General features: G+C 40.2%; 1 protein-coding gene across 1 annotated transcript in view; it reads left to right on the forward strand.

Annotated features, from left to right (window-relative positions):
- Nucleotides 1-375: 375 nt before the first annotated feature.
- LOC128766920 (cingulin-like protein 1) overlaps nt 376-24,048 on the forward strand; it is a 37,885-nt gene continuing 14,212 nt past the window's right edge. Inside the window, exons 1-4 of the mRNA XM_053878543.1 lie at nt 376-426; nt 475-516; nt 17,639-17,743; nt 19,601-19,701. Coding sequence (XP_053734518.1) covers nt 376-426; nt 475-516; nt 17,639-17,743; nt 19,601-19,701 — 299 coding nt within the window. The remainder of the gene's footprint in view (nt 427-474; nt 517-17,638; nt 17,744-19,600; nt 19,702-24,048) is intronic.

The following is a 24,048-nucleotide window of genomic DNA, read 5'->3' on the forward strand; positions in this document are numbered from 1 at the left end:
GCCTATTCTCAGCCCTGAAGTGCTGGAGGAACAAGTGTTCCAGTCGTAAAACAACTGGAGACCAAAGACGTGTCCCCTGGAGGAGTAGCTGTAACCCAGTTCCCATGCCAGTGTGAGTGATGGTCCCCGACAGTTTAAGACTTGATATTAGGTGAGACAAGTCATGACGGACTCACAGTTGAGGTGGAGTCATTCCCCAGCTAATGTCCTGCACCTCTTTATATGACCCCCATTTATATTGTTTTGAGACTTTGTTCACTTCCATCATGACAAGATCAGGCTGTTCTTTCATATCCTGAATGTACAGTCACAGTATTGTAACATGGCCCTTGTAATAAATCCAGTTTACAGTAAATAGGAGGCTCATGGTCGCACATGCGCACCCGCACGCCCGCGCGTGAACAGCGCAGGCCCCGCGTGCAGCAGGTGCCGCCCTGGCCCCGCCCACAGCTCAAACTCCTGTCAGTCTGAAAGTGCAAAGTCAGTCGAAGAAGAGAGCGGCGGAGCACCTTCCAGGTAGGAGAAACTTTGGTGTGGACTTTCCGTCTGCTTTCCGGCCAAACGCGAACTTTGTTGGCGACTTCCTCCAAAACACAAGAAGCGAACTTGTGTTCACGGTACATTGTACTGAATTAACTCCGGTGTACACATCCAGGACTTAATCTAATAACAGGAAATAAGTAAGAAAAGCGTTACAACAACATGAGCTGGACCCAAGTGTTATACCTGAGCAGGTGCTGAGCGCACTCGTTTTAGCTGAGCAAACAAGTTTGCGAAGTTATTCAACACAACTTTCATCTTGAAATGAGCTCAGAATAGTTGCGTCAAGGTATATTGGTTGGAAATACTGTAGCTGTGTATGAGCTGTTAGTGTAGAATTGTGTGATATTTACTGACAGATTATTGTTATGCAATGTGTGGTGATTGTCTTTCGATGGAAGTTAACTATCAACGATATATGTTTTTCATTACTGAGAACGTCTGAGTGATTAACTGTGGGAATATTTCTGATAATAAAAGAATTATTCTGACAATAAAAGTACAGGTAAAACAGCCTGCTATGTAAAATATTGATTCGCACTTATATCATCGTGTTTGTCAGTCAATGATCACTTCCTGCCAACACCAGTTGGTAGCTGAACTCATGTCAATGTGAGCCAGTGTTATTATTATCACCATGGTTACTGATGCTTGAGCTACTGATGCTGCTGTTGAAAGGCCGATTTTTCTCCCTCTGAAGGGCTTATATTATGAATAGCTCACCAGTACGGTGTCACTTATGTAATGATCAGCACTAAGTTGTCCTTCCAAAAATGTGCCAAAATAAATAAATAAAAAGATTGTCCCAATAGTAACAGTAAAATGTGAGGTCCACATCAAACTCGCTTGTCTCTATTTGGAGTACTTTGCGTTTTGAAAAAGGTTGCTAGACTTTTAGGCACTGGGACTCCGCAGTGTGTCCTCACAGCGGCAGTGAAAGTTGTTGCCGCTTCACAGATAACGTGGGACTCCAGTGGACCAGTAGATCACTCCGACAGATACAGCATTTGACGTAACTAAATCTCAGACTACTGTCAAGAAGCAGCTGTCAGTATTTTTGGGAGGAATGACAAATGGTTGACATTAAACGAGGTCTCAAAGTGCAGGAGTGAGTGCACTTTGCTCTGATAAGGAGCTGCGGTGATGATCTTTATCACGGCAGGGTGGAGGCTGGATCTGCCAGTTGTTACACTGAGCGACAGCCAGAACTGGTCGGGTGAGAAAGAACGCTGTGACAGCTTCCACATGGGAAACTGCTAAAGAAAACATTAGCTGAGAAGTTCAGACTCGTTGTCGAGTACTTAAAAAAAAAGTCCATTTAGTTTCATTATCCATGGTTCTCCCCCTGATTTTTTTTGCCGGGCATAAGGTTGTCTTCGTGAGCCGAGAGCATGTTCATTCCTACATGCTTCAAGCCATTTCACCTCCCCTACTTTGTGCGTTCATGCTTCACTCTTTCCTCCATTCCTTCATAGGAACATTCTACATGCTCTACCTTACTATCATCTTCCATGTTGCCCATACGGTCTCCATCTGGAGCCCCTCTGTCCACTAGTCCACCTTTTTCGTAGCTGATGTAATTTCAACATTTCTTTCTTTTCACCTTTCTCCATTATTCCTTACGTCCATCAGACCGCCCTCTGCCATCCTCCCTTACATCAAGCTAGCCTAACTTGTATTGGTCTGCAATTCAGTTTTTCACGTTTTCTTCCTTAATGTCAGATGCCATTCTTGCCAACACAGTTCAGCCTGTGGCTACCTGCGCACATGCATCCCCCATCATTTTTTTTACCTGCCTTTCTTTGTCCCCTTTTGGCCATCCTTCTCCACATCGTACCTTTTCATCCCTTTTTCATCTCTCTGCTGTTATTCTTAGGCTCAGCTAGCAATTTTTCTGTCTCGCATCTCAACGCTTCCTTCCAACAATCCTTCCTTATGTACTTCTACTTGCCCCGTCCTTCATCCTACATGGTGTCATGACTGCCTTCCCACCTTCTTCTTTGTCTTTCGGCAATTCCTGTCAAGGGTTGCCACAGCAAGTTAGCCTCCACCTTTACTTAAACCAACAATTCCACTCCCTTCATTAATTTCTCCATTTATTCATTCCGTCAATATAAGTGGCGCATTTTCAAAAAGCTTGACGTATCCCAACTCCTTTAGGTTTCGTAAGCCTGTGCTTGTATAAAGTACAGTGTTACTGCTACATGTAAACAACAACAAAAATTATCACCGTGACCAACTATGTGGCCATGGTGATAAAAACTATCCCTTTTTGCCTCCATATGGCAGAAGCAGTCATCTTGGATCAATGTGCTTCATAATAATGTCATATTTAGTGTACCATTTTTCCAGGTTATTGGTCTAACCATCTGTGACACATGAGAGCATTGTAATGATATTCTGCTGGTTCGACAGGTAAAGAGGTTTGACGGCATGACACTCTGTCTGGTCCCCTCAAAAAAGAAAAAAAAAATCGTTAAAATTGCCATGTTGTGATTTCAAACATTGTTAAAAATGCTAAGCGTTTGTGTTATTTGGAGAATGTTGTGTGTTAGTTGGGATGTAAGCCAGGGTTTTTTCCTTTTTTGATAGATTCCAGCTCCAACTTAATTCATTTGCATAATCATGAACGTAATACGGTCATTATCTTTTTTGGTGTGTGAATCGGTTTTGTCCCGTCCCTTTTTTTTCTGCTTTGGATTGTGACTTCTGAAAAATTTAGTCTGTGACTGCGAGCTTGATAGAGACAGAAGTGGGACGCATAACTTAGTTTCAGTGCTACATTCAGAGTTTTAATTCAGGGTGTGGTGTGCCTGACAGCTGTCAAAATGCTTTGTCTGTGTTTGTCTTCACTTTCTTTGCTCATGTAAAAGAGGAGCAGTACAAGTGTCTCATACCAGTGGAAACAGTCTGTGATGGGCCCGACCACGACAAAATTATTCGCTCTGAAATTGCTGGACGTATTGCAAGATATTCATAACCCATATGTCTTCCATACTGACCTGCTGGTTTGCTAATAAAATGTGACCTGTGTTGACTTTTCAACACTATCATTTTTTCCACTGCAGGGCATGAAAAACATAGTGTGGCTGACTGTTTAAAGTCATTGACAGGGAAAATTCTGTACTGCACTTCTTCAGTACTGTCTTTTAGCAGTTTGTTGAGCAGTATTTGACATCATGATGTTCAGTACTTTATGCTAGCTTAAAGCTTGTAGCTGTCATTTTTTATCATCTTGTTTGGTCAATCTCATTTTATGCATGTATTTGTTTCTTTTTTATTATTGCATAATAATGCAACACTTGACAGCTGTGCTAATATATCTAAAGGGTTTTTTGTTTGTTTTGAAAACTGACGTTATTTTTGATTTGTCCTTCTGTATATTTATTTATTTGTAAGACGTTTAATGAACTATGTTAGCTATGCAAGATGCACAGCCCTACGGTGGCTCAGAGGTGACATCACCATCTCAACCCTTGCTGACTATGTAGACAGAATAGTTCAAGTCTGAGACTTGAAAGTAGCTGGAGCTTGTCTCTGTTATACACGCTTCCACCCAAAGTGTGACAGAACCAGCCCTTCATTGAGCGCAGGACTCACTTCTATTTTCATTTGAATGTCAATTGTTCTGGAATGAGTAACACCCTGAGGAGGCATCTAGTGCCTATCAATCATTAACCCTGAGGAATTCACATAAAACCTGAGTGTTCACATCAGCCACCGACTAGTGTTTCGTATTGACTCTCAAGCATTTACATTTGCATTGTAATGATATTCGGTGAGTAACCTGATGAGATCAAGATTATTCACGGTAAGATTCTTACACACTGAATACACAGTGATGTGGGTTGTATTGTTGTTAAGTGAAAAAGGTTTTGAACTGTGTTCAAATGTTGATATACTCTTCTTGCTCAGGTGTTTTCAGATGTGTCAGTTATGTCCACCTTTGCCACATTGATAGTGTTGTGTGGGTTAATCATAAAAGCAGTATTTTATAACGTAGCTGTAGATCAACACATGACTATGGCAGATGTATTTCCTCCAGCACAATTAGCTCTAACTTGAAACACCCATCTTATCAGAACTCATTGTTTTGAATTGAAAATAAGTGGCCACATGCTGGCCGGAAGTTCGGTAAGGATTACATCTTGCAGTACATTTTTCTGACAACAATTTATATGGATTACTACAGAAAGAATCAGAAAATATCTTTTTTTGTAGTATTTATTATATTATTATAACATACATAACACATCCCACCACACTCTCCCAAAGGATTAAAAAATAAAAATAAAAATAAAAATAAAAATATCTTCACTAAAGACGTGAGCCCTGGTTATTTATAAGTCGAAAACATACCATATAGTTTATAACCATGTAACTCTGGGTTAGTGCTCTTTTCAGGGGCTTTATTTCCTGTCTGAATTATTCTTGTTTCGTGCAGAGCTCCATGAGAAATAGCACCATCTCCGATTTAAAGCGGAGCAGAGGTCCACCCCTGCGAATCAGGAAGTACCTACCTGTCTCCTAGACATCCCTGCAACCACCCTCATTTTTACCGGAGTTAACAGGCCTATAAAAATCTGAGTCCGTGCAATATAGTAAGTGAACACTGTAGTAGGTATCGTGTGCTGTCATGACCGATTATTTGACAAGTTGAATGCAGTGAAATAGGCCTGTGCGGGTGTAATATTGATGCTGGAATCAGGACATCAATGATAATTATGATAATCAATAAGAGCCATGTAAAAATAGAAAACAATATTATATTAATATTATGTCCTTAAAAACTAATTTATTGTCATTAACTCATTCCAGTTAGTGCTTCTGTTACCTATAGCAGCCGCACTAACTCACGCTATGTTCTCCTTGTGTGCGTGCAGGTTTTCTCCAGGTTCTCCTTCCGCAGTCCAAAGACATCCTCACTAGGTCAACTGGACACCATAAAATTGCTACTAGGTGTGCGTGTGTGTGTGTGAATGGTGTGTGTATGTATGCCCTGTGATGGACTGGCGACCTGTCCAGGGTGTATTCCTGCCTCTCGCCCAATGACTGCTGGGATAGGCTCCGTCTCTCTACGCAAACCAGAACAGGTCTAAGCGGTGGTTAACTGACCATGTATGTGTGTGTGTACACTTTGCTAACTTAAGCTTCAGCTTAACTGACGGTCACGTTCTTACCCAGGCCAATGCTTTTGTGATGTCATTCCCAATTACCCGGTGGAATAGAAGTCAGAATTAGGCCTGTTGCTACTATTTGGGCACACTAACTTGTATTTGCTGAGTTTTTTGTGCCTTCGCATTTCATGTATATTCGTGTGTCGTGACATTTCTTACTCACCCAGTGAATCAGTCATTTGACTTCAGTTTACTACAGTGAAAAATGTGATTTATCCACAGTCATGAGTATGGACATCTGGAGAGAACTCAAACAAGTTTACAGTACACAAAGTAAAACCAACCAAAATGCACCAACTTGCTCGCGATAAAAGTGGTGTAAGGTGGACCCTGAACTTGTAGAATAGGCTAGGGTCCGCTTTTCTTGTCGTAAAATATGGTTATGAAGCGTCTATGTTTCTCTGGCTTCATGACAAGTTAGAATTCTGTTTGTTTATTACTCTGATGTCGACAGCAGTCCTCTATCTCTGTGGCTCAACCTCACAGACTGTGACTTTTGTTATTGCTTCACCAGATTACCATGATGCCCTTTATGTTCAATGATCTCAGTTGAAGTAAGTTTAAAATTTCACCACCTCTTCGCTGTTCCTTGTGAACTCGAGTCAAGTGAATTTGTTTTGCTCTCGCTTCACATAATTAAATTGATCCTTAAATCGCAGTCAATAGCTTGTGTTACATGTTAAAATGTGTCGGGAAAGTAACCCGATGGGTAGAAGAGCCTGGTAGCAATGTCAGGAATGAGGGTGTGAACGTACGCACTCACACACACACACACACACTGTTTGGAATGTTACCTGAGTGTGTCACCATGTAAACAAGAGCCACTTTTTAAGATTTTACTATGTTTGTTGTGTCCATATCAGTTTGTTATGCAAAGTGTGGAGTTTTAGTGGCAGCCGAGATGTTGTGCGGCGATAGTCCTGCTAGGCAGAAACTCACCTTTCTGGTCTCTAATCCTTTTCCTTGGAGACGCTATTATAGATATTTGAAGGTCTGACCTCCACACACAAACCTGGATATGATTTAACCTGTTGTTTCTGACTGCACCACCTGTAAGACACATGTACTTATACTGAGAGTGGGAGGACAGATGTGAACTGGGGAGTTTACCTCCTCCTCTTATTTTGAGATCTAATTTTAGCTACTGCAGTGAATACAGCATTAACAAAACTATGAGCATTGGTTTCCAAACGAAAGCCTACCATATGTATACAACCACTCTTCCTAAATCGAACGCAGGCAGCCTTTGAGTGTAATAGTCTGAGAAATGCATTGGACTGTGCAGATTTATTAGACTGCCTTGATTCTTCCCATGGGGAAATATGCAGAACAGTGTAGAAAGCCTGATAAAGGAAACACTCATGCCAACTTATACGAAAGTAGAAGAATCAGTATTGGTTTTCAAAATAACATTACCATGACTTATCATTTTATGAGCCGATTCCTCTTATCTGGGCAACGTTTAGAGCTGTTTATGATTGTCGTCTTCATGTCTGTGATTCTAGCCAATATGCTGATAAATCAGTTATGTTTTTGAAAATTTGAATGTTGTCTAGATTTCAGACTCTTGGAATTAGTTTTACAAATCTGTTTTTGCAGGCTTCTTCTGACATCAGTTAACTATGTCCAGAAACAAGGTTTTGGTTTGGTTGGCATTTATCTGTTTCTCAGCACAATCACTTGGATGAATATATTGGATGAATAGATTTCAGGCAATGTTGAGAGTGGGGGGAGGAACAGATGTTTACATTTTGGTGGTGTTCTGGATTGAACATGTTTTGTGACATTCATTCATTGATATGATTCAGTAATTTTCCGATTACACTTTTTTAAGGGACACTGTTTCTTGAGTCCTTTTGTCTAACTTGTCACCTCAGACTGGATTTCACATTATTATATGTATTGGAGAATGAATAAAATGACCCGTCCCTATTCCTAGTGTAGGGCGAGTTTTTTGCTTTGTCGATATATTATCAAATGTGCAACAAGGAATCTTCCCCGATGCACTGGACAGGAGCACGGTAGTCTGGGCAGAACACTGCGCTCGGCTCTGCCACTGTCATTGTGACTGACTTTATTGCCTGGTCTCTACAGGGTTGTGTGACTGTCATCTACTGCTGTATTGAGCTGAGTTGAATTTGACTATTAAACATCTCAGTTCTACTTCAAATGTTTTAAGATATATCTTCGGATAAGATATATCTAAAGTGAAACTGATTTTTTTTTTTTTACTTGATGAGTCAAAGCTTCTTTGTTGCAGTTGTCTTATGGTTCACAGGAGCGACAATGATGTTCGGGAGATTTTTGAGAAACACTGTTAAAAGTGGCTTTCATATTAGCAATACACTGTGTGTTTGCAAACAGTGAAAGCAACAGCCGTGTGCCCTGTCTAGCAGCAGTGTTGGAAGCTTGAAGTACTATTACGGCAATCTCATCATGCATGCGCTCTCAGTTGAAGATTTCATCATGTGTTCCAGCTTGTCAACACCTTTTGGACCATTTGCATTTCATCAGCATATGACCTGTTCTGGAAAGATTTCATTTTCATTTAGTCATTTCTCCCACTAATGGATGCGCTAGAGTCCTAATTATGCAACTCCGTCATTAAGGAAGTGGCACCAAGCCTCCCCCTGATGTGCATCATGGTGATTTTCTTCTGCATTTCATAACTCCTTGTTTGTTCCTCCAAGTTTTAATGAGCGTTGTTTTGCATTATTCAGTACCTCCAGGCTTCAATTTGGCATCTGGGAAAGTTGGCGTGACTCCAACACTGTGGTCACCCAGTGCTTATTACTCATTAAGCATCGTCGGAGGGCCGAGGGGTGCAGGCTGGGTGCAGGCTGGGTGGGAGCTGCTGTGCACGGGGACGGATGTTGTTGTTGTTGTTTGTCTTACGTGTTCCACTTTTCATACCGATGAGAAGGTGAAGAAGTTAAAACAAGCTTCCCTTTCGTTGTTCTCCCTGTGATTGATTCTCATTGTTCATTGAAAAATATTCAAAAACCTTTTAATTTTTGTGGCTATTTTAGTGCTTTGTTTCCTCATATGTTTTAAGGGACACACCAACATACAGTGAGCCTGTTATTTATGGTTATTGAAAACAAGAACAGTATGAGCAGGTGGCACAGTTTTTGCTCCTTCATGTTGCCCTTGTTTGAAAAGACGGTGCTCATCTCATCATCATGTTTTTATCTATTTTGAATAGGAATATTTTTTGATAACATGGAGGGAAATTCAACTGAATTATATTGAACAATTTTCACACAAAGACATGAATATACATTCATTTCTGTAGCAGCAATATCAGTTGAGGAGTTTGTAAAATCTTAATTTGAGCAAGCGCAGAAATGTTGTCCATCTTCTAAGGTTGACATGACATCACAAGAGCCAGATGCTGTCTATATATTCAATTGCAGGTGCAGGTAAACAGCAACGTAAGAGAGAATAACACCCCGTTCATCTTCCTCACCACTGACCATTCTCTGTTTGTGTGTCAGACCATTCATCCTCTGACATCGCTTTTAAATGAACCTGCTCTTCTTCCTCATAAATTGATCAATTGTTTGCTGATATTGATCACAACTTCCTCTGAGTGTATGCACTCAGTTGTACTTGTTTACAGAGTCGGTACCTCCGGTGATGTCATGAGATGGCGCCGGTGTTTGACTCAGTTATAACAACCAAGCATCGCTATCGCAATGTCATTTATACTTGTATATGAAAAATAATATAATTTCATTTTTTTTTTGTAAATACATCATTTCTTCTTTCTTAATATAAAGAAAAGCTTTGTGTCAACTAAAATTGAATGTCAACTAAATTAAAGTTGTGGTGCCTCAATACACCATTACTCGAGTGAAAATCGAAAACATCAAAGCATGACCCAGTGATCACCCAAATGAACAGTGAACAAAATCAGCAAAGTCTGAGAAAAAGTCTGAATAACTAATAAACTTTCTTTTTAACTACCTCAATATCATGTTTTGAAAAAGATGTGCGATCGAGAAGTGACATGCACGGAGATCTGCCTGTCAATGGTGAGCGACCTCTTGGTTACCATTGCTTAAATCAACAGAATTTCTTTCAGTGTTTCAGTATAGACATTCCTCACTGTCTTTCATCATTTTCCATGAGGGGTTGCACCAGCAAGTCAGCCTCCTCCACCTTGGCTTATCTCAGCCATCCTCCCCAGACACACCTATCCTCTTCATGTTTGCCTTTTACGTCCATCCTTGGTGGGGTCCTCCTTCTCCTTCCACCACCGTCTCTTCCCTCCATGTGCTTCATGTGTCTAGCAATTTCTTATTTCATCACATAGTTTGTTAGTTCAGAGATCATTTCTGTGGATCTTGTGGGATAGTATTTGTGTGCTTCACAAATGTTTGAGTCACTTGACATTCCTGATCATCAACATTCTTGGAAAATTAAAGCTTTCTTCTGCAACTGAATGATGGCGGTCTTCACTGAGTTGCTGTGCACATGCAGTCAAGAGCCAAGGTGTTTACTGTATTCTGTCCTAGTTGTATTTATTGATCCAACAAATACTTTTGTGTCTCCACAAATATTTGTGGCATGCAAACAAACCAGTTGAACTTTAAAATATTTTTATTATTTTTTTAGTTGGATTACGCTACACTGGTGATGATACACCGCTCACCTCTTTTTATCCGAAACTGGTTTAACTATGCTGATAATTTGAATAATAAGGAGTTCTGATTAGTCCCCAAGCTTTCAATCTAAGAGCATGTTCATTTCCTTAAACAGATTGAAGTCCAGTCCAAGACTCAGGGATATACTTTATTAATCTTGTTTCAAGGAAACGGTAGAGATTTGCGTCCTGCCAACATAATGCTGATGGGTGGCTTGATGTGGCCAGTGAATAGTGAGTTGAACTTGTGTGTATTTCTATCGCAGCATACTGAGACGTTGCTATGAAGGGATTTGATTTTATTAAAGTTTAACTCTGGTCAATAGCTTTATTTAGCCTGTTGATCATGAGTTATCCAATGAGGTCACCTGACATTTACACAACTCACCACCTTTGCCACGCCTACAATTTATGAGCTCCTCAGTATCCAAATGCCGTTTTATGACTCAGAAAAATCAATCAGGTGTGAATGGTGCCACACAGTCAGTGGGTCTGAAGGGTGCTTCCTGTTTCCAGTCAGCTGTGGTTCAAAGTGCAGCAGTGCGTATCACTCCACCCCCTCTTTTACACACCGTCATCGTGATGCTTCTACTTGCAGGGCAGTACAGACATTGTATCAGCACAGAAACAGTTTCTCATGAACTATCAGAGAACAGACACACATCAGTACAGTGCATGTTTTTGGACCAAACAGCATTATTCAGCGGCTCATGTCAAAATGCATTTTCAAAACGTGAAGCTTCCAAGCTGCAGAAGATGATTCATAATTTCTTGTGGGTGGGGACGCTACCTCACCTGTCTGCTTGATCTCATTTGTTCCAACAGGGAGAGTCTTCCGTGTCTCACCTGAAAAGAATGAGACGCTCCCCACGATGACACTTCTCAGAAGAACTCTTTATTCTGCTTTCACTTGACTTGATGCAGATGACATAAGACCTGAAGTGCCTCCTACGCCGTGAGCACATGTATCGTGTGAAATATTGACTAGTTGTACTGAACATCCTTAAAATACTTATAATAGATCGATAACAAATAAGCTTTATATACAAATACAAGGTGGACTGGTGATCTCACGAGAACAAACATGTCTCCTTTGGAGGTGATGGACATTTCCTTTCACTTGTCAGCTCTGTTTCATGCTGTTATATATGTTGCTGTGAGTCTGAAATTGGTTCATTCATCCAAATCCATGGACAGTCCTGTGGAACACACCTCACAATAAACTAGTCGGTATTGAATTGCATTATTTATAGACATATTTTACCTTTACTAATATAACTGCAGTGGTGAATGACTGTCACTGTAATGTTAAACAAATTATCCCCTCCATCACCAGAACCATTTTTTGCTCATGACTTGATAGCAGGTTATTATCTAGCACTCTCTCCTCTCAATAATGTATAGAGCCATGCCTCTTTTCTGACTTAATTGCTGACATCATTGTCAGCTACCACACCCAAAACACCCTAAATTATTGTAAGTACTTAGGTTTGTTTTCTCTTATTTAGTCGATCAACAATTCAAAGTCATCCACCAAACATAAATCTTCCTAAGTTGCAGTGAGACTGTATTTAGACCTGATGAAAAAACAACAAATTTACTAAAAACAAAACTGAATGACTTGTATGTTCTGGGTACGTGTTGCCTGCCCTGCTCACAGCTAACATAAAGCAAGAGTTGATAGAAAATAAGCACCGTAATTCTACAGTTGACAGACATGACTGACTGTTCAGCCAGAAAAATACTAAACAGGTCATCCCTTCTCAAACATAACCCCTTCAGAGATTAGTGACAGGTGAAAGAAGGTAGGCAAGAAAGCTGCTGCCCTTGGGCTCCGCCCACTCATCGCTTCCTGCTTATCAAGGTGTGTCTGACCTGGCTCTGTGCCAGAGTCATCAGGCCTCACTGGGACACACCCAGGTCTTGGACCTAGTCCTGTTGAAGGATGAGGACTTGAACCTTGCAGGTCTAGGCTTGAAAAGTTTTTCACCTGTTAATAAATTGGTGTCGACGTTCGATGTGCGTGTTGATGGCGTCTGTTGAATCGTGCATTCTGTGTTTTTAAACTGGTACATTTTTCAAAGTGTCAGGGAAATGCAGTGCTTGGATTAAGGTCTTGTAAAACTGATTCGAAGTGAAGTGTCCTCAAAACACAAGTCATAAATACAAGTCATCCCTCAAACATCAATATGGAAAATCAAGATTGGCTTCGAAAGTGAACGTGTTTTAGCTTAAGTGAATATTTACTGAAATCAATAATGACTGTCTTTTTAAATGATCCAAATGTGACACAAGCAAAGTCACAGACATGAACGTGCTCCATACTCTGGTTACAAAGGGCTGTCACATTCATGTCTCTCAAGGATAGTTCACGTAGATCACGAAATGTAAAAATTTAACACACAAAATACACAAGAACACAAAATGTTCATTAAAAGCCGTAGTTCTCTCAAAACTTTGGGCTGTTTCTTGGGATGGTGGCCAGCTACATGAATCCGTGATGTAGCTGTGTGGACAGCAGTGTTGAGTATCGTAGGATGAAAAGTCACACTTTACATGCATGCTTGGTTCTGGTCTTGGTTTTTGAGGAATTGATTCTTTTAAATACTGTTACATTTTTTTGCTCATGTTTAATCTCATTGAGTGAAACTAGTTTTCAAGAGGATTTGGCCGATAATGATTGCCGATTTTTTGAAAGTCCTGACAAGGTGATGCTAATGCCTGATCTGTTTTTTTTTACATTGTGGTTTAAGATTTAAAGTAGTAATAACATTGCTCATCATGTGTGAATATAAACATACAAACACTGATATCAAATATAGTGCTGCACCAGAACATACCTTTTGTGGTCTAATATCAGGCAAACTCTGGCCGCTCTGACTCACTCTGCATGTCCGTGTGCAATTGTGCGTGTATATGTGCGCGTGTGGGTGCGTGTATGTTTGTGGGTGGGTTTCACTGTTTACATGGAGATGACCCTGACTTGGCCACACACATTGAGTTCAGTCAGGAAACTCGGTTCTCATCATGAGCAGTTTGTCACACCGTCCTAAAGTGAGTATTTTCCCACTTGTTTGGGCTTGAAAGTAGTAGTTGTTAAGTCTAAATCCTGATGTCAGTGGGTTCTAAATATCGCTTTTATAGCGCTGAGTGTAGCCATTGTTTCCCACAACTTCAGCCCCAGGTTGTAGAATGGACAGTATAATGGAACTGACTTGATGAAGACAAGAGCTACTGCTGGATTATTCCTGCTGCCGTGACACGAAGCCTTTAGTGGAGTAACAATGGTGGGAATTTCACTTCAATAGATAAGATTGTGTGATTTGCTTGTATTTGATTTCATGTCGGTGGCTGGTTGTACATCAGTAGAGTTCTGTCTCCAGTTCAGAATGATTTGTTGAAGTATTATTAGCATCATTTGATTCTGGGTCTAATCCAAGTGCATTGACCACGACAGATTTTATTTTCACATATTGCTGTCTGATTTAATCATCATAAGGTTTCAGTCCTGAACGAGACAAAGTTGTTTTTTTGTTGTTAGCAACCGATAGGCAAGTGATGTATGGCCCGACTACTGCACCTTTGAGTCACCGTTCATGTTTATTTAACATGTGGGGCTAACGTAGAATCGCTCAAAGGTAGTAAAGCTCTACCTTCAATGGAGTCAGTTAAGAAAGGAAACAGCACTTAAGCTCGCTTTTGTACTCTCAAGTATCACCGAAAAGCCCTTCTACCTGGCAGCCTTTTCGTCTGGAATTTAATATAATGATTTAATGATACCCCTTCACCCCTTTTGAGAACATTTGGAGAATAAAGTAGAGATGCCAGTGTGACAATATACACAAGACACAAGTCTCTCTCTCTCTCTCTCTCTCTCTCTCTCTCTCTCTCTCTCTCTCTCTATATATATATATATATATATATATATATATATATATATATATATATATATATATATATATATATATATATCAGTCCAATCTGTAAAATATAACCCAAGTCCAGATGCATCTAGCATTATTGGATGCGTCAGGTATGTATGACGCATGAATTCCGTGTCTCTTCATCATCGAGAGTCATCACGTTCTTGAATGTTGGATGAAAACAAATTGTCCCAGTCAGGCAACAAGTATTTTCACAATATCGGAGCGACCTGTCATTTTGCCCACGTGTTGTTTAGTTCAACCTAAGTCATACTTTGCTTCCGTTTGAACTAGTCTGAACGCGGGCCGGTTCGATACAAAGCACAGAGGTTCTGTGAGTTCCAAATGGCTCAGGTTCAAGAACCAGAAGCATGTCGGTGTGAAAGGCCTCTTTGACGTAGCGCTGAAAAACAAACAAACAAACAAAAGAGACATCTCTGCATCGGGGAAACAGTTACTTGCATACAGTAGTGCACAATTTCATTTTCATGTTAATTTTTACCATTAATGCAAGAAGCGCACTGTAGTTTGGATGGTTGGATGAATATAACACTACATTTCCACACATTATTAAACACCACTTTTAAACTCATAAGGACTGAATCGTGTTGATATAAATCAGGGGTGGCCAACCAGTCAGAGGCTAAGAGCCTCATTGTTTTACTGTTGCTGAAAAGAGCCACATCCTACAATATGATCCGAGTTAGGATCGCAACTCACATCTGCATTGAACGCGCAAGCCAGGGGGGGCTTGGAGGTTTATTGTTTATGTTTCAAAGTCAAAGGCAAGTCAAAGTCTTTGAACAATATTCTGAAATTTCCCCTGAAGAGCTCTTACTTTTTCGTCGTATTTCCTGTGTAAACGATCATCTCAACAATAGCAACTTGACCAACATCGCAGCCAGTTTGGCGGCTCATTTGGTGAAGGGTCACATGAAACTGGGGTACGAGCCAGGCCTGATATAAGTGCAATCTCCACCTACTGCCCTCATTTTGAGTGTGCTGATAGACACATATTTCAAATTTGCAGTACATTAAAAAAGATTATTTTTATCAAATATTAACTGGAATTAGAATGACGTGACTGACACATTTAGTTAAAGACATACTTCTGGGTCCCAATCGCTTTAGCCGTGTCGGGCACCCCATCCTTGGGATTTTGACACCCTCCACTGAGATTTCAATCCTAGGGTGAATAGACGTGTTGGGTTGTTTTTGTGTACTGTGTCAAATCAAACACGATTTACAGAGCAGTTCGTCTGTCTCTTGTTAGTTTGTGGAACCGTCACACATTCGTAGAACTGTAGTTACATTCAGGTGACTACTACATGCGCGATACCTTAATTTGAAAACAGTCTCTGCAATGCAACGTTTGCACTGCTTCTGCCTCTCCTGTTCATGTGCAATAGCATTGCCTGGGTCAGTAAACTCTCAACAGGTCTTGACTCTTGCACGTTTTTGGTACAAACTGATGCTTCAGACAAGGCAACTATCAACCCTAGGGAGTAGTTTCACTCTCTTTTGTTATTAAAACAAAATGTTTTGGTGGCATGTAGTTAGGTCCACCTGTTTTGATGACACACAGAACTGATTTGCTTTCAATTTTAACATTTATTTAAATTTAAAGATGAAAACAGTCACCTGACGCATCACACTGGTAGTGGTCAAGACTCTCAAGACTCTCTTTTTGTCCCTTTTGTTTCCCCTTACAATTGAAAACATGAAAATAAATTGGCGGTGTTATTTGTTGAAGTTGGATTTAAGTTTCACTCCTTCAGACAAGAGCTGCTTGAACTGCTGCTTTGTTTCTGTCTGCATGGCTCTATTGATAAGACAAATGAGAAAAACCAACCAGACATGATACCTGGCTTGTAAAGTCTCTGTCAGTAACAGCCAGAGTATGAAATCATCCCACATTCTTCTTTGAACAAAGACAGGTTTGTTGGGTCCACTGAACTTTGTTTTCATCCTTCCTCCATCGTCTTTGAGACATGGAGACGCTCCGGTTGGTACGAGCCGTCTTTCTCAGGGGGATTAAAACACAATGGACTTGTTTTGATTGCTTTTAATGAGACAACACAGACTGCGTGTGTCATGGACACCCAGCCCACTCATGTTATGATGCTTGGGCTCACATTCTGAGAGGGGAATTCATTACCCAGCGTTCATCCAGCAGTTTGATTTTTGTCTCCTGATGCAAATGGCCACTTCCTTCTTTGAATAATTTGATGTTGTTGCAGTGAAGGTGGGAGGAAACGTTTCATCATCTCCATTCTTTACTCTGCAGCATTAGAGACATTTGGACAGCACTCATTTACCCATGGAATTCAAATTCCACCCAACTTTTAATAGTTTTAATAGTAAAAGTTTTAAAAGTTTAATAGCACCGTCTCATTCGGTATAACTCAGTGTCTGGATCTGAAACAGCACTTCATGTGTGAGAATGATGCGAGTTCTAGTTATCAAAGTTGGGAAACAAAATAGCGACATCCATGAAAGATATTATCAAATGTGGCTTGTTTGCATATAAGCAACACGTTGATAAACGCATGCACTGTTTGCAACCACCTGTATTGGGTGACGTAGCTGGCGGTTCCTTAGTGCCAATTTCACAGTCTCCGGCACAACAAACGCTCCTGGATAAATGAGTGAACTGCAAATACAATTTGGTTTATACCAATTACTGTCTTGTGGACAATTTTGTCCTATTGGAACTTTAAGGAGAAAATGTCTGCATCTGAAGTGCTCGCAAACTAGACTGATTTATCGCTCTGGAACAGCTTCTGCCTTGCTCTTCAGCGCCAAATATCCAAACCTCCATTTTAAACCTCCAAAAATGCTTCTTTTCTTTTTTCAATTTTTGTGTTTGTCTAAATATATTTTCTCTGAAGTCATTAATTATTGACAGCGTTGACTGTAACTCGAAGTACAGACCATTCTTCTGCTGTTTTCTGTACTTTTTTAATCATCTCTAGTCCGGATCAAAAACTATTGGGTCTGGTTACATGTAGCTAATTTATTGATTATGAAAATTATTGGGGGATGTGGAATTGTTTTTCAAAAATCTGCATTCAATTTGAGTAGCAATTTAATCAGTCTCTTTCATTTTATTTTTTAAATTAATTAATATTCTTTGCAATACATTCAATCACATTTGTTTTCTGGTTATTCAAAGGTTATTTTGTCAGGCTTTTTTATGAAATATTTTTCAACTTATTTTGGACGAAATGTAAAAATTATATACTAAGTGCTTGAACTATGTCACCGTTTAGATTTTCATCCTCTACTCTAAGAGATTAGACTTATTTGACGCTTCACTAATCTTGTTTTTCTTTTATTTTTCTCTTCAGTCTCCAGCGTTCCTGCTGAAGCAAGACGTCAGTGCGTCGCCAAAGGAACTACTCCAACTGATAGAAGAGAAGATCCAGTTCCTGCTGTTCACTGAGGAGCAACAGGTAGACGACAGCAACCTGTTTGAGTCCTTGAAATGTGTGTTAAAATGGTGAATGGCATTCAGGATCAGTCGGGCTGACATTTTGTCGGTTAGTTATGTAGAATGAGGCAGAGTTCCTGCTGGGTGAGTTTCCCAGCAGCTGAGCAGGAAACATGACACCTTCTGTTAAGAACATTTTCCTAGTGATGGTTGTAGTTGTGTTCAAAATACTCCTTTGCTCTGTCAATCATAACTGGTGTTTCATTGTGTCTCTACAGACAGAATACTTTCACTGACATTCTCTTGATTGTCCTCAGACTCTCTTTGACTCCGTCTGCAGCCACCCAATTCAATTGTTTCTCCTTAATGTAATATGTAGAGGGTTATTTTGGCAGATCACTGAGAGGACCATGTCATTTTAGATGATAAAAAATGATTAATCCATGACACCAAAAAATCAATTGCAACTGCAGCTTTCACATACTACCAGGCTTGTTGTTGACTCCTAATATATCTCATTATTCCACCTGTATTTTCCCGACCTGACTTTTAATTTCTTACCTTCTTTTTCTCTCATTTTTCTCTTTTATGGTGATTTTAGGATTTGGTTGATTGTCATTGTCAGCCATGCAGCAATGAGGTCAACTCATGTTTGTTCCTTTATTGTCTATTTTATATTACAATGATCAGGTGTAGTATTTTCATACCAACTATATTTAATCTTCAAAGGAATTGGATGTCAGTAGACCTGAAGAATATGTCCATGTGTTGTCTATTGTACTGTACAACGATGCTGCACACAAGTGGCTCCACTGCATTCCCTTCAGAAAGTTGCTGGATGTCTGCCAGACACATTTCTCAGACATTGTGTTTTGCTTGTTCAGCTTGTACTGTTATTTAAGGTCATCATTTAGTTTGTAAGTTTTTGTGTGTGGTGCTATGATAAATCTAAATCCATCCATCCATGTACACTTATCCGTTGCCGGGTCGCAGGGGCAACAGCTTCAGAAAGTTGCGCCCTGCTCCCGGGCAACATACACCAGCTCTGACTGGGGCCAGTGAAGAGATAAAATCCCTCCACCTGGTCCTGGGTCCCTCAGTCTCCTCCCAGCTAGCTGTGCCCGAAACACCTCCAAAGGGAGGTGTCCAGTGGGCATCCTCATGAGATGCCCAAACCACCTCACCTGACCAACCCCCACTGGAAACACATCGGACTTGCACCCAAGGATCCGGACACAACTCCCCCTCCGGCCCTCAATAGAGAAACTCACAACCCATAGTCCCCATACTCAGACTCTAATCTAAATCCTCATCCATTAATGTTTTAAATTAAAGTACATATTACTACAATACTGCACCTTATAGGGTTGAGGGTGTGGTTATGTAGATGCTGGTGTCAATAAGTATCAATAATTTAGGTTTTGAAGTTGTGAAGTGAAGTGATCTTCTTAAGGCAAATTGCTAACCACTGAGACTGCTGTATGCTATGCAAAATAAAACACTCTCTGACCCTGACAGAGCACAAGTAGCCAAAGAGCCAGTCAGAATGCTGAGCAGCCATATTGGAATGTCAGCTCCTCTAAAGAGTTGACGTTGAAGAATTCAGTTCTCTGTACAGTATGTACAGGTACAACTGCGAGGCATTAGAAAAGACAGCTATTGCTGTGACTGCAGGACTTTCCTTATGTCTATACACACAATTTCTGTTGCATGTTCCCTCATTTTTCTGGAGGCTCAAAATCACATGTCTGAGTCTGAACCGGCTTCATTCTGCAAACATCAGGGGCACATTTGTGAAGCTTTTAATATTTTTCCTGGGTCACAGACAATCCTCTCTCATATCCCAATTTTATATCTTACATGAAACTGTATGTTCCAGGCCATTCCGCTGAGCTTTGCCGTCCTCAGTGAAGGACTGACCTTTCACCTCCTGCAGCTGCAAAGGAAGACTGAGGAGGAACTCAGCAGTATTCATACACAGTAAGTCGAATGAAAACTAGCGAGATGGTGAAGTGGAATACAGCCATGTATATATTTTAATTATAGATTTGGTGGGTGAAATCTATGAAACATAATGAACCTCTGTTTGAACAGGTGAGACATGTGGGGTTAACTGAGATACCTTGGAGGTTTCCCACAGTCTCACAACAGTTCCTCATGCTGACAACATGACAAACATGCCTGTCACATGCAGACTCACGCCTATAGATGAGTGTTTGTGCAGGCGTGTGCATATTTGTGTTGGATTACACCAGTTAGATTAGACCAGAGGGCATTTAACTGGGTTATAAATGAGTTTACAGATGAAAATAGTGTCGGGGTAAAACTGCATTTTTTGGGAGAAAGGTCAAGTGTCAAGTGTGTGCATTAATTAATCCACCCAGTAATCTGCATTATTATAAAAAAAAAAATAGGGCTGTCGATAGATTTCAAAATAATAACAGAAAAAAAAGTTAATTTTTCTTCAAAAGATTCAATCTGTTTGTCATCAGCCTGTGTATTAGATTAGTCAAACACATAACTATTGATAGACCTATGTGATTTCAAAGAAATTAGTTTGCCAGCCAGGTGATTTATAATTTTTTTATGAATAAATTATTATTAAATATAGAGTAGGACAAGAAAAAGATGATGCACTGTATCCAATAAAATGCATTCATCCAAATGATGTATGATAGCCATGTGTATCTTGGTCACTGAACAACACATATCATCGGACATCTTCAAGTTCAACATCCTCTGAAATGTTGAATGTCATTTAATAATGCTATAATATATTTTATAGTCCAATATTTCAGCCTTAGTTGCTAGCAGGTGGCATCTGTTGGGGGCACTCAAACGCTTTGGAAGAAACTTTTTTCTTTTGCATTGACTCATCATTCTTTCTTGAATTCGGCTCTTTGTATGATGTGTTGCCATGGTGAATCCCACCTGTCCCACTGAACCGGATCCGTGGCGTTTCTGGCTAACTTTGACAGTACTATATCTTTTAAAGTGTTGCAATATACACTCACACTTATAAAGAAATAATATATCTCCAGATTCCTCTGCCATATAAGAAAGTTGGAATCAGTTGGCAGAGGCATTAGTCTTGCTGCTGGTTGCAACCTGGACAAGATGCTAAGAGGAAATAAGTGGAAACATCTGAGGGTCATATTGCGGCGAAGGGCACCTGATTGAGTTGCATATGTTGAGAGAATGCTTTAGTAACTCACATGATGTCAGCTGAAACAGGTTGATTTGGACATGTTACATCACACTGTTGCTGCTTGAAATGAGGCACCCAATTTGGTCGAATGCCAGAGTAGCTACAATCATTCAGGTTCACTGGCGATAAAGAAGGAATGCTTTGTTTAAGACTCAGTCATTTCTCTGCATGATGGCCTGCAAGAGCGTGGATGTAGTGACACTTCATCCATCACGGAGAAGTAGCGGCAATGATCTGAAGTGTAAGGTGTCCAACACTGACACTCTGATTTGTTTGTCTTGCACACGCTGACTTAGTTGCAAGTTGGTGTGTGAGCTAAGCCACTCGATGCTCATTGAGAAATACTGACTCAATACACTGAAGCTAAAGTAGCGAGCAAAACAAGAAGCTAAGTTTCATTCTTAATTTGTGTCAATATTGTGATTGGTGTGTTCTTGATTTATTAAAAAAAAAAAGGGGGGAAAAAGTTATTGTGAAAAAGGAAAGACACAGTTGGAAATGTCCAGCCCAACGATATAACAATAAGCCACCCAGAAGGCTTCAGTGTAAGCCACAAAGTCTCTTGAAGACAGTCCCTAGTTGACACTTCAGGCCGTGGAATGGGTTCCTCTGGTGCATGATTCCAAATACTGTTTTACTCAGTGTACCCCCATGACAAACTGTAATTGTGATTCACTAAAAACTACTTTATACAATATTTTATTTATACATTTGCTTAAGGAAAAAATAATGTTGACCTCCATGATGTGTAAAAGACCTTTCTAGACTTTTTGCCACAAGCATCAGAGAGTGGAAGTTGTGGGTTTTTGCCTTTGCTTTTCCCTCCCTCTGCCTCGACAAGCCATTTTAACTGTTATTTATCCTACAAGATAAAACATAGCAGACTCCAAGGTGTGCCAGAACACACACGCCACTGACAATATTCCAGGTAATCTCCCCGTTTCTCATCATCTCTGCTGGGCCCCTCGCCAACGCTGATGTCACCGCTTTGATCAACGCTTGTTAATAGAAACTTCTCTCCATCTCAGCTCCTCCACTCCACATCCTCGCAGGGCTTGTAAGGACAAGACGCCGCTTTTATTTTGTTTCTTTCAGAGCGGCTTATGTGGTGAAGACGGCACAAATGAAGGCAGGGAAAGAGTTGAAGTCATGCTGACTTGGAACAGTTGCCCTGCCTTTCTCTTTTTTCCTGTCAGTCACAAAGAGAAGCGTCTTTTGTTTTATTTACAAATGAAATTGAAACACCCACGGTCAAGTCAACACAAGCATGATTGACATTTCCCTGCAATTTGTGTGCGACCAAATAAGTTGCTTAATATTTCAAGAGGCATGAAGCAAGTGAAACAACTGATTTGCTTAAACAGGTTCAACTGTTAAGCTAATGGTTGCATCACATGGTCAATGAACATGAAAGCACACGTTAAGTGTTTTCATACTACCATTTATATACCCTCCTGTTACGAGGCATTATGAAACACCAATTCAACTGAAACGACAACACTGAGCTTGACACGCTTCCACTCCAGACAAGAGAAGAAACCTGTTGGCCCACGATGAGATTGAAATCCAGTTATCAGTGTTGTGACACGACCGTACCTGGCTGGATGGCTGACGGCAATATATCGCATCATAGATCAACTGGCAGATGTCAAACTCTCTCTTTCAACTTGACAAAACAAAATTAACGGTAGTTGAAAGTGGAGATGAAAGAGAAAAACCCTTGGCAGCAGTCTGAAATTATAGTCAAGCCAAATTCCTCACAGAAGTAACTGTCCGATGGCTCTTAAAACACAGGAGCGAAGAATATAGCTGTATGTTGGCATTTATAGCCCTTCAGATGGTACTGCTTAAGTCTGTTATGCCCTATTATTAGGCCATAAATGTCTACACCGGCTGTCAGGTAACAGATCATATAGAACGCAAGTTGCAATTTACTTTTATTTGTTCTTGATCCAGAATAAACTACAAGAACATAATTACGTACTTAGTATTTCAAATCGAATTAGAATTTTAGACACTAGTATGAGCCCACAATTACCACAGGCTTGTGTGGAAGATACAGCAACCAGCCGCTGCCGTGATACATTAATGGTGAGATAAATATAAAATAACACCCACACAATTCTTCACCTGCAATTACTGAGTGGAATCTTTTTGTCACATACATTTGTGTAATCAGTCTTTTTCACACTTTCTGACAGCTGGCTGTGTGTGTGTCCTTGTGCTTCTATCTTTGTGAGAACCTGTACGAGTTTTTAATCCACAGAGTGAGGACATTTTGGCCGGTCCTCACTCTGTTAAGTCTCATTCTGAGGGTTAAAACTACAAAATAGCTCCATTATTATAATTGGGTTTTGGTTTGGTTCAGAGCAAAGGTTAAGTTCAGCCTTTTGTTTTAGATAGCTGGGGAATGCATTATGTTAATGTTAATGAGAGTCCTCACTGAGATAGTAAAACAAATGTGTGTGTGTGTGTGTGTGAGATGCCTATCTTTCATTGCATATCATATCTTCTTGGCAATGTGGTGTAGGAGTGAGATTGAACACAAAAATTGTGTGGAGATCTTGTATCTCATAGTTTTGTTAACATTGCTACTGCACAGTTTGCTCCTCCCCCACAGGATCATTTTTATATTTATTTGAAAACTAAATATGGCTCATAAAGTGCTCAATTAATAATGCTCAAAGTCACAATGTGATGATGACACATTTCATATCCAACCATTTTGGAAGTATCCCATCAGTCCTAAATTTAAAATTGTGCTTTGTGACCACTGACTATTAAACAGTCATTTTAATCTCAGGCTAAGACACATTAAAGTGTCCCTAAGTGTTTCTGCATAAAGGAAGTGCATCAGGAAGTTGCTGCACAGAAATCACCAACTAAGACCTGTGTATTCAGGGAATACTTCATGACAACCATTGCCACTTTGGCTTCAGTCCACCACCTCACATGGTCCAGTTCACTGCCGAGAAAACATCAACTTTCCCAACTACATTGATTACTTTAAAAACACTCGGTCCTTCACTGCTACTTTATATATACATCAGCTGAACTTGAAGACATTAATAATACACACCCCCGGCCCCCCACGGTCCACCATAATGTGAGAAATGTAG

This window comes from Synchiropus splendidus, chromosome 1 (assembly GCF_027744825.2).
Source record: "Synchiropus splendidus isolate RoL2022-P1 chromosome 1, RoL_Sspl_1.0, whole genome shotgun sequence".
NCBI classification, from domain to species: domain Eukaryota; kingdom Metazoa; phylum Chordata; class Actinopteri; order Syngnathiformes; family Callionymidae; genus Synchiropus; species Synchiropus splendidus.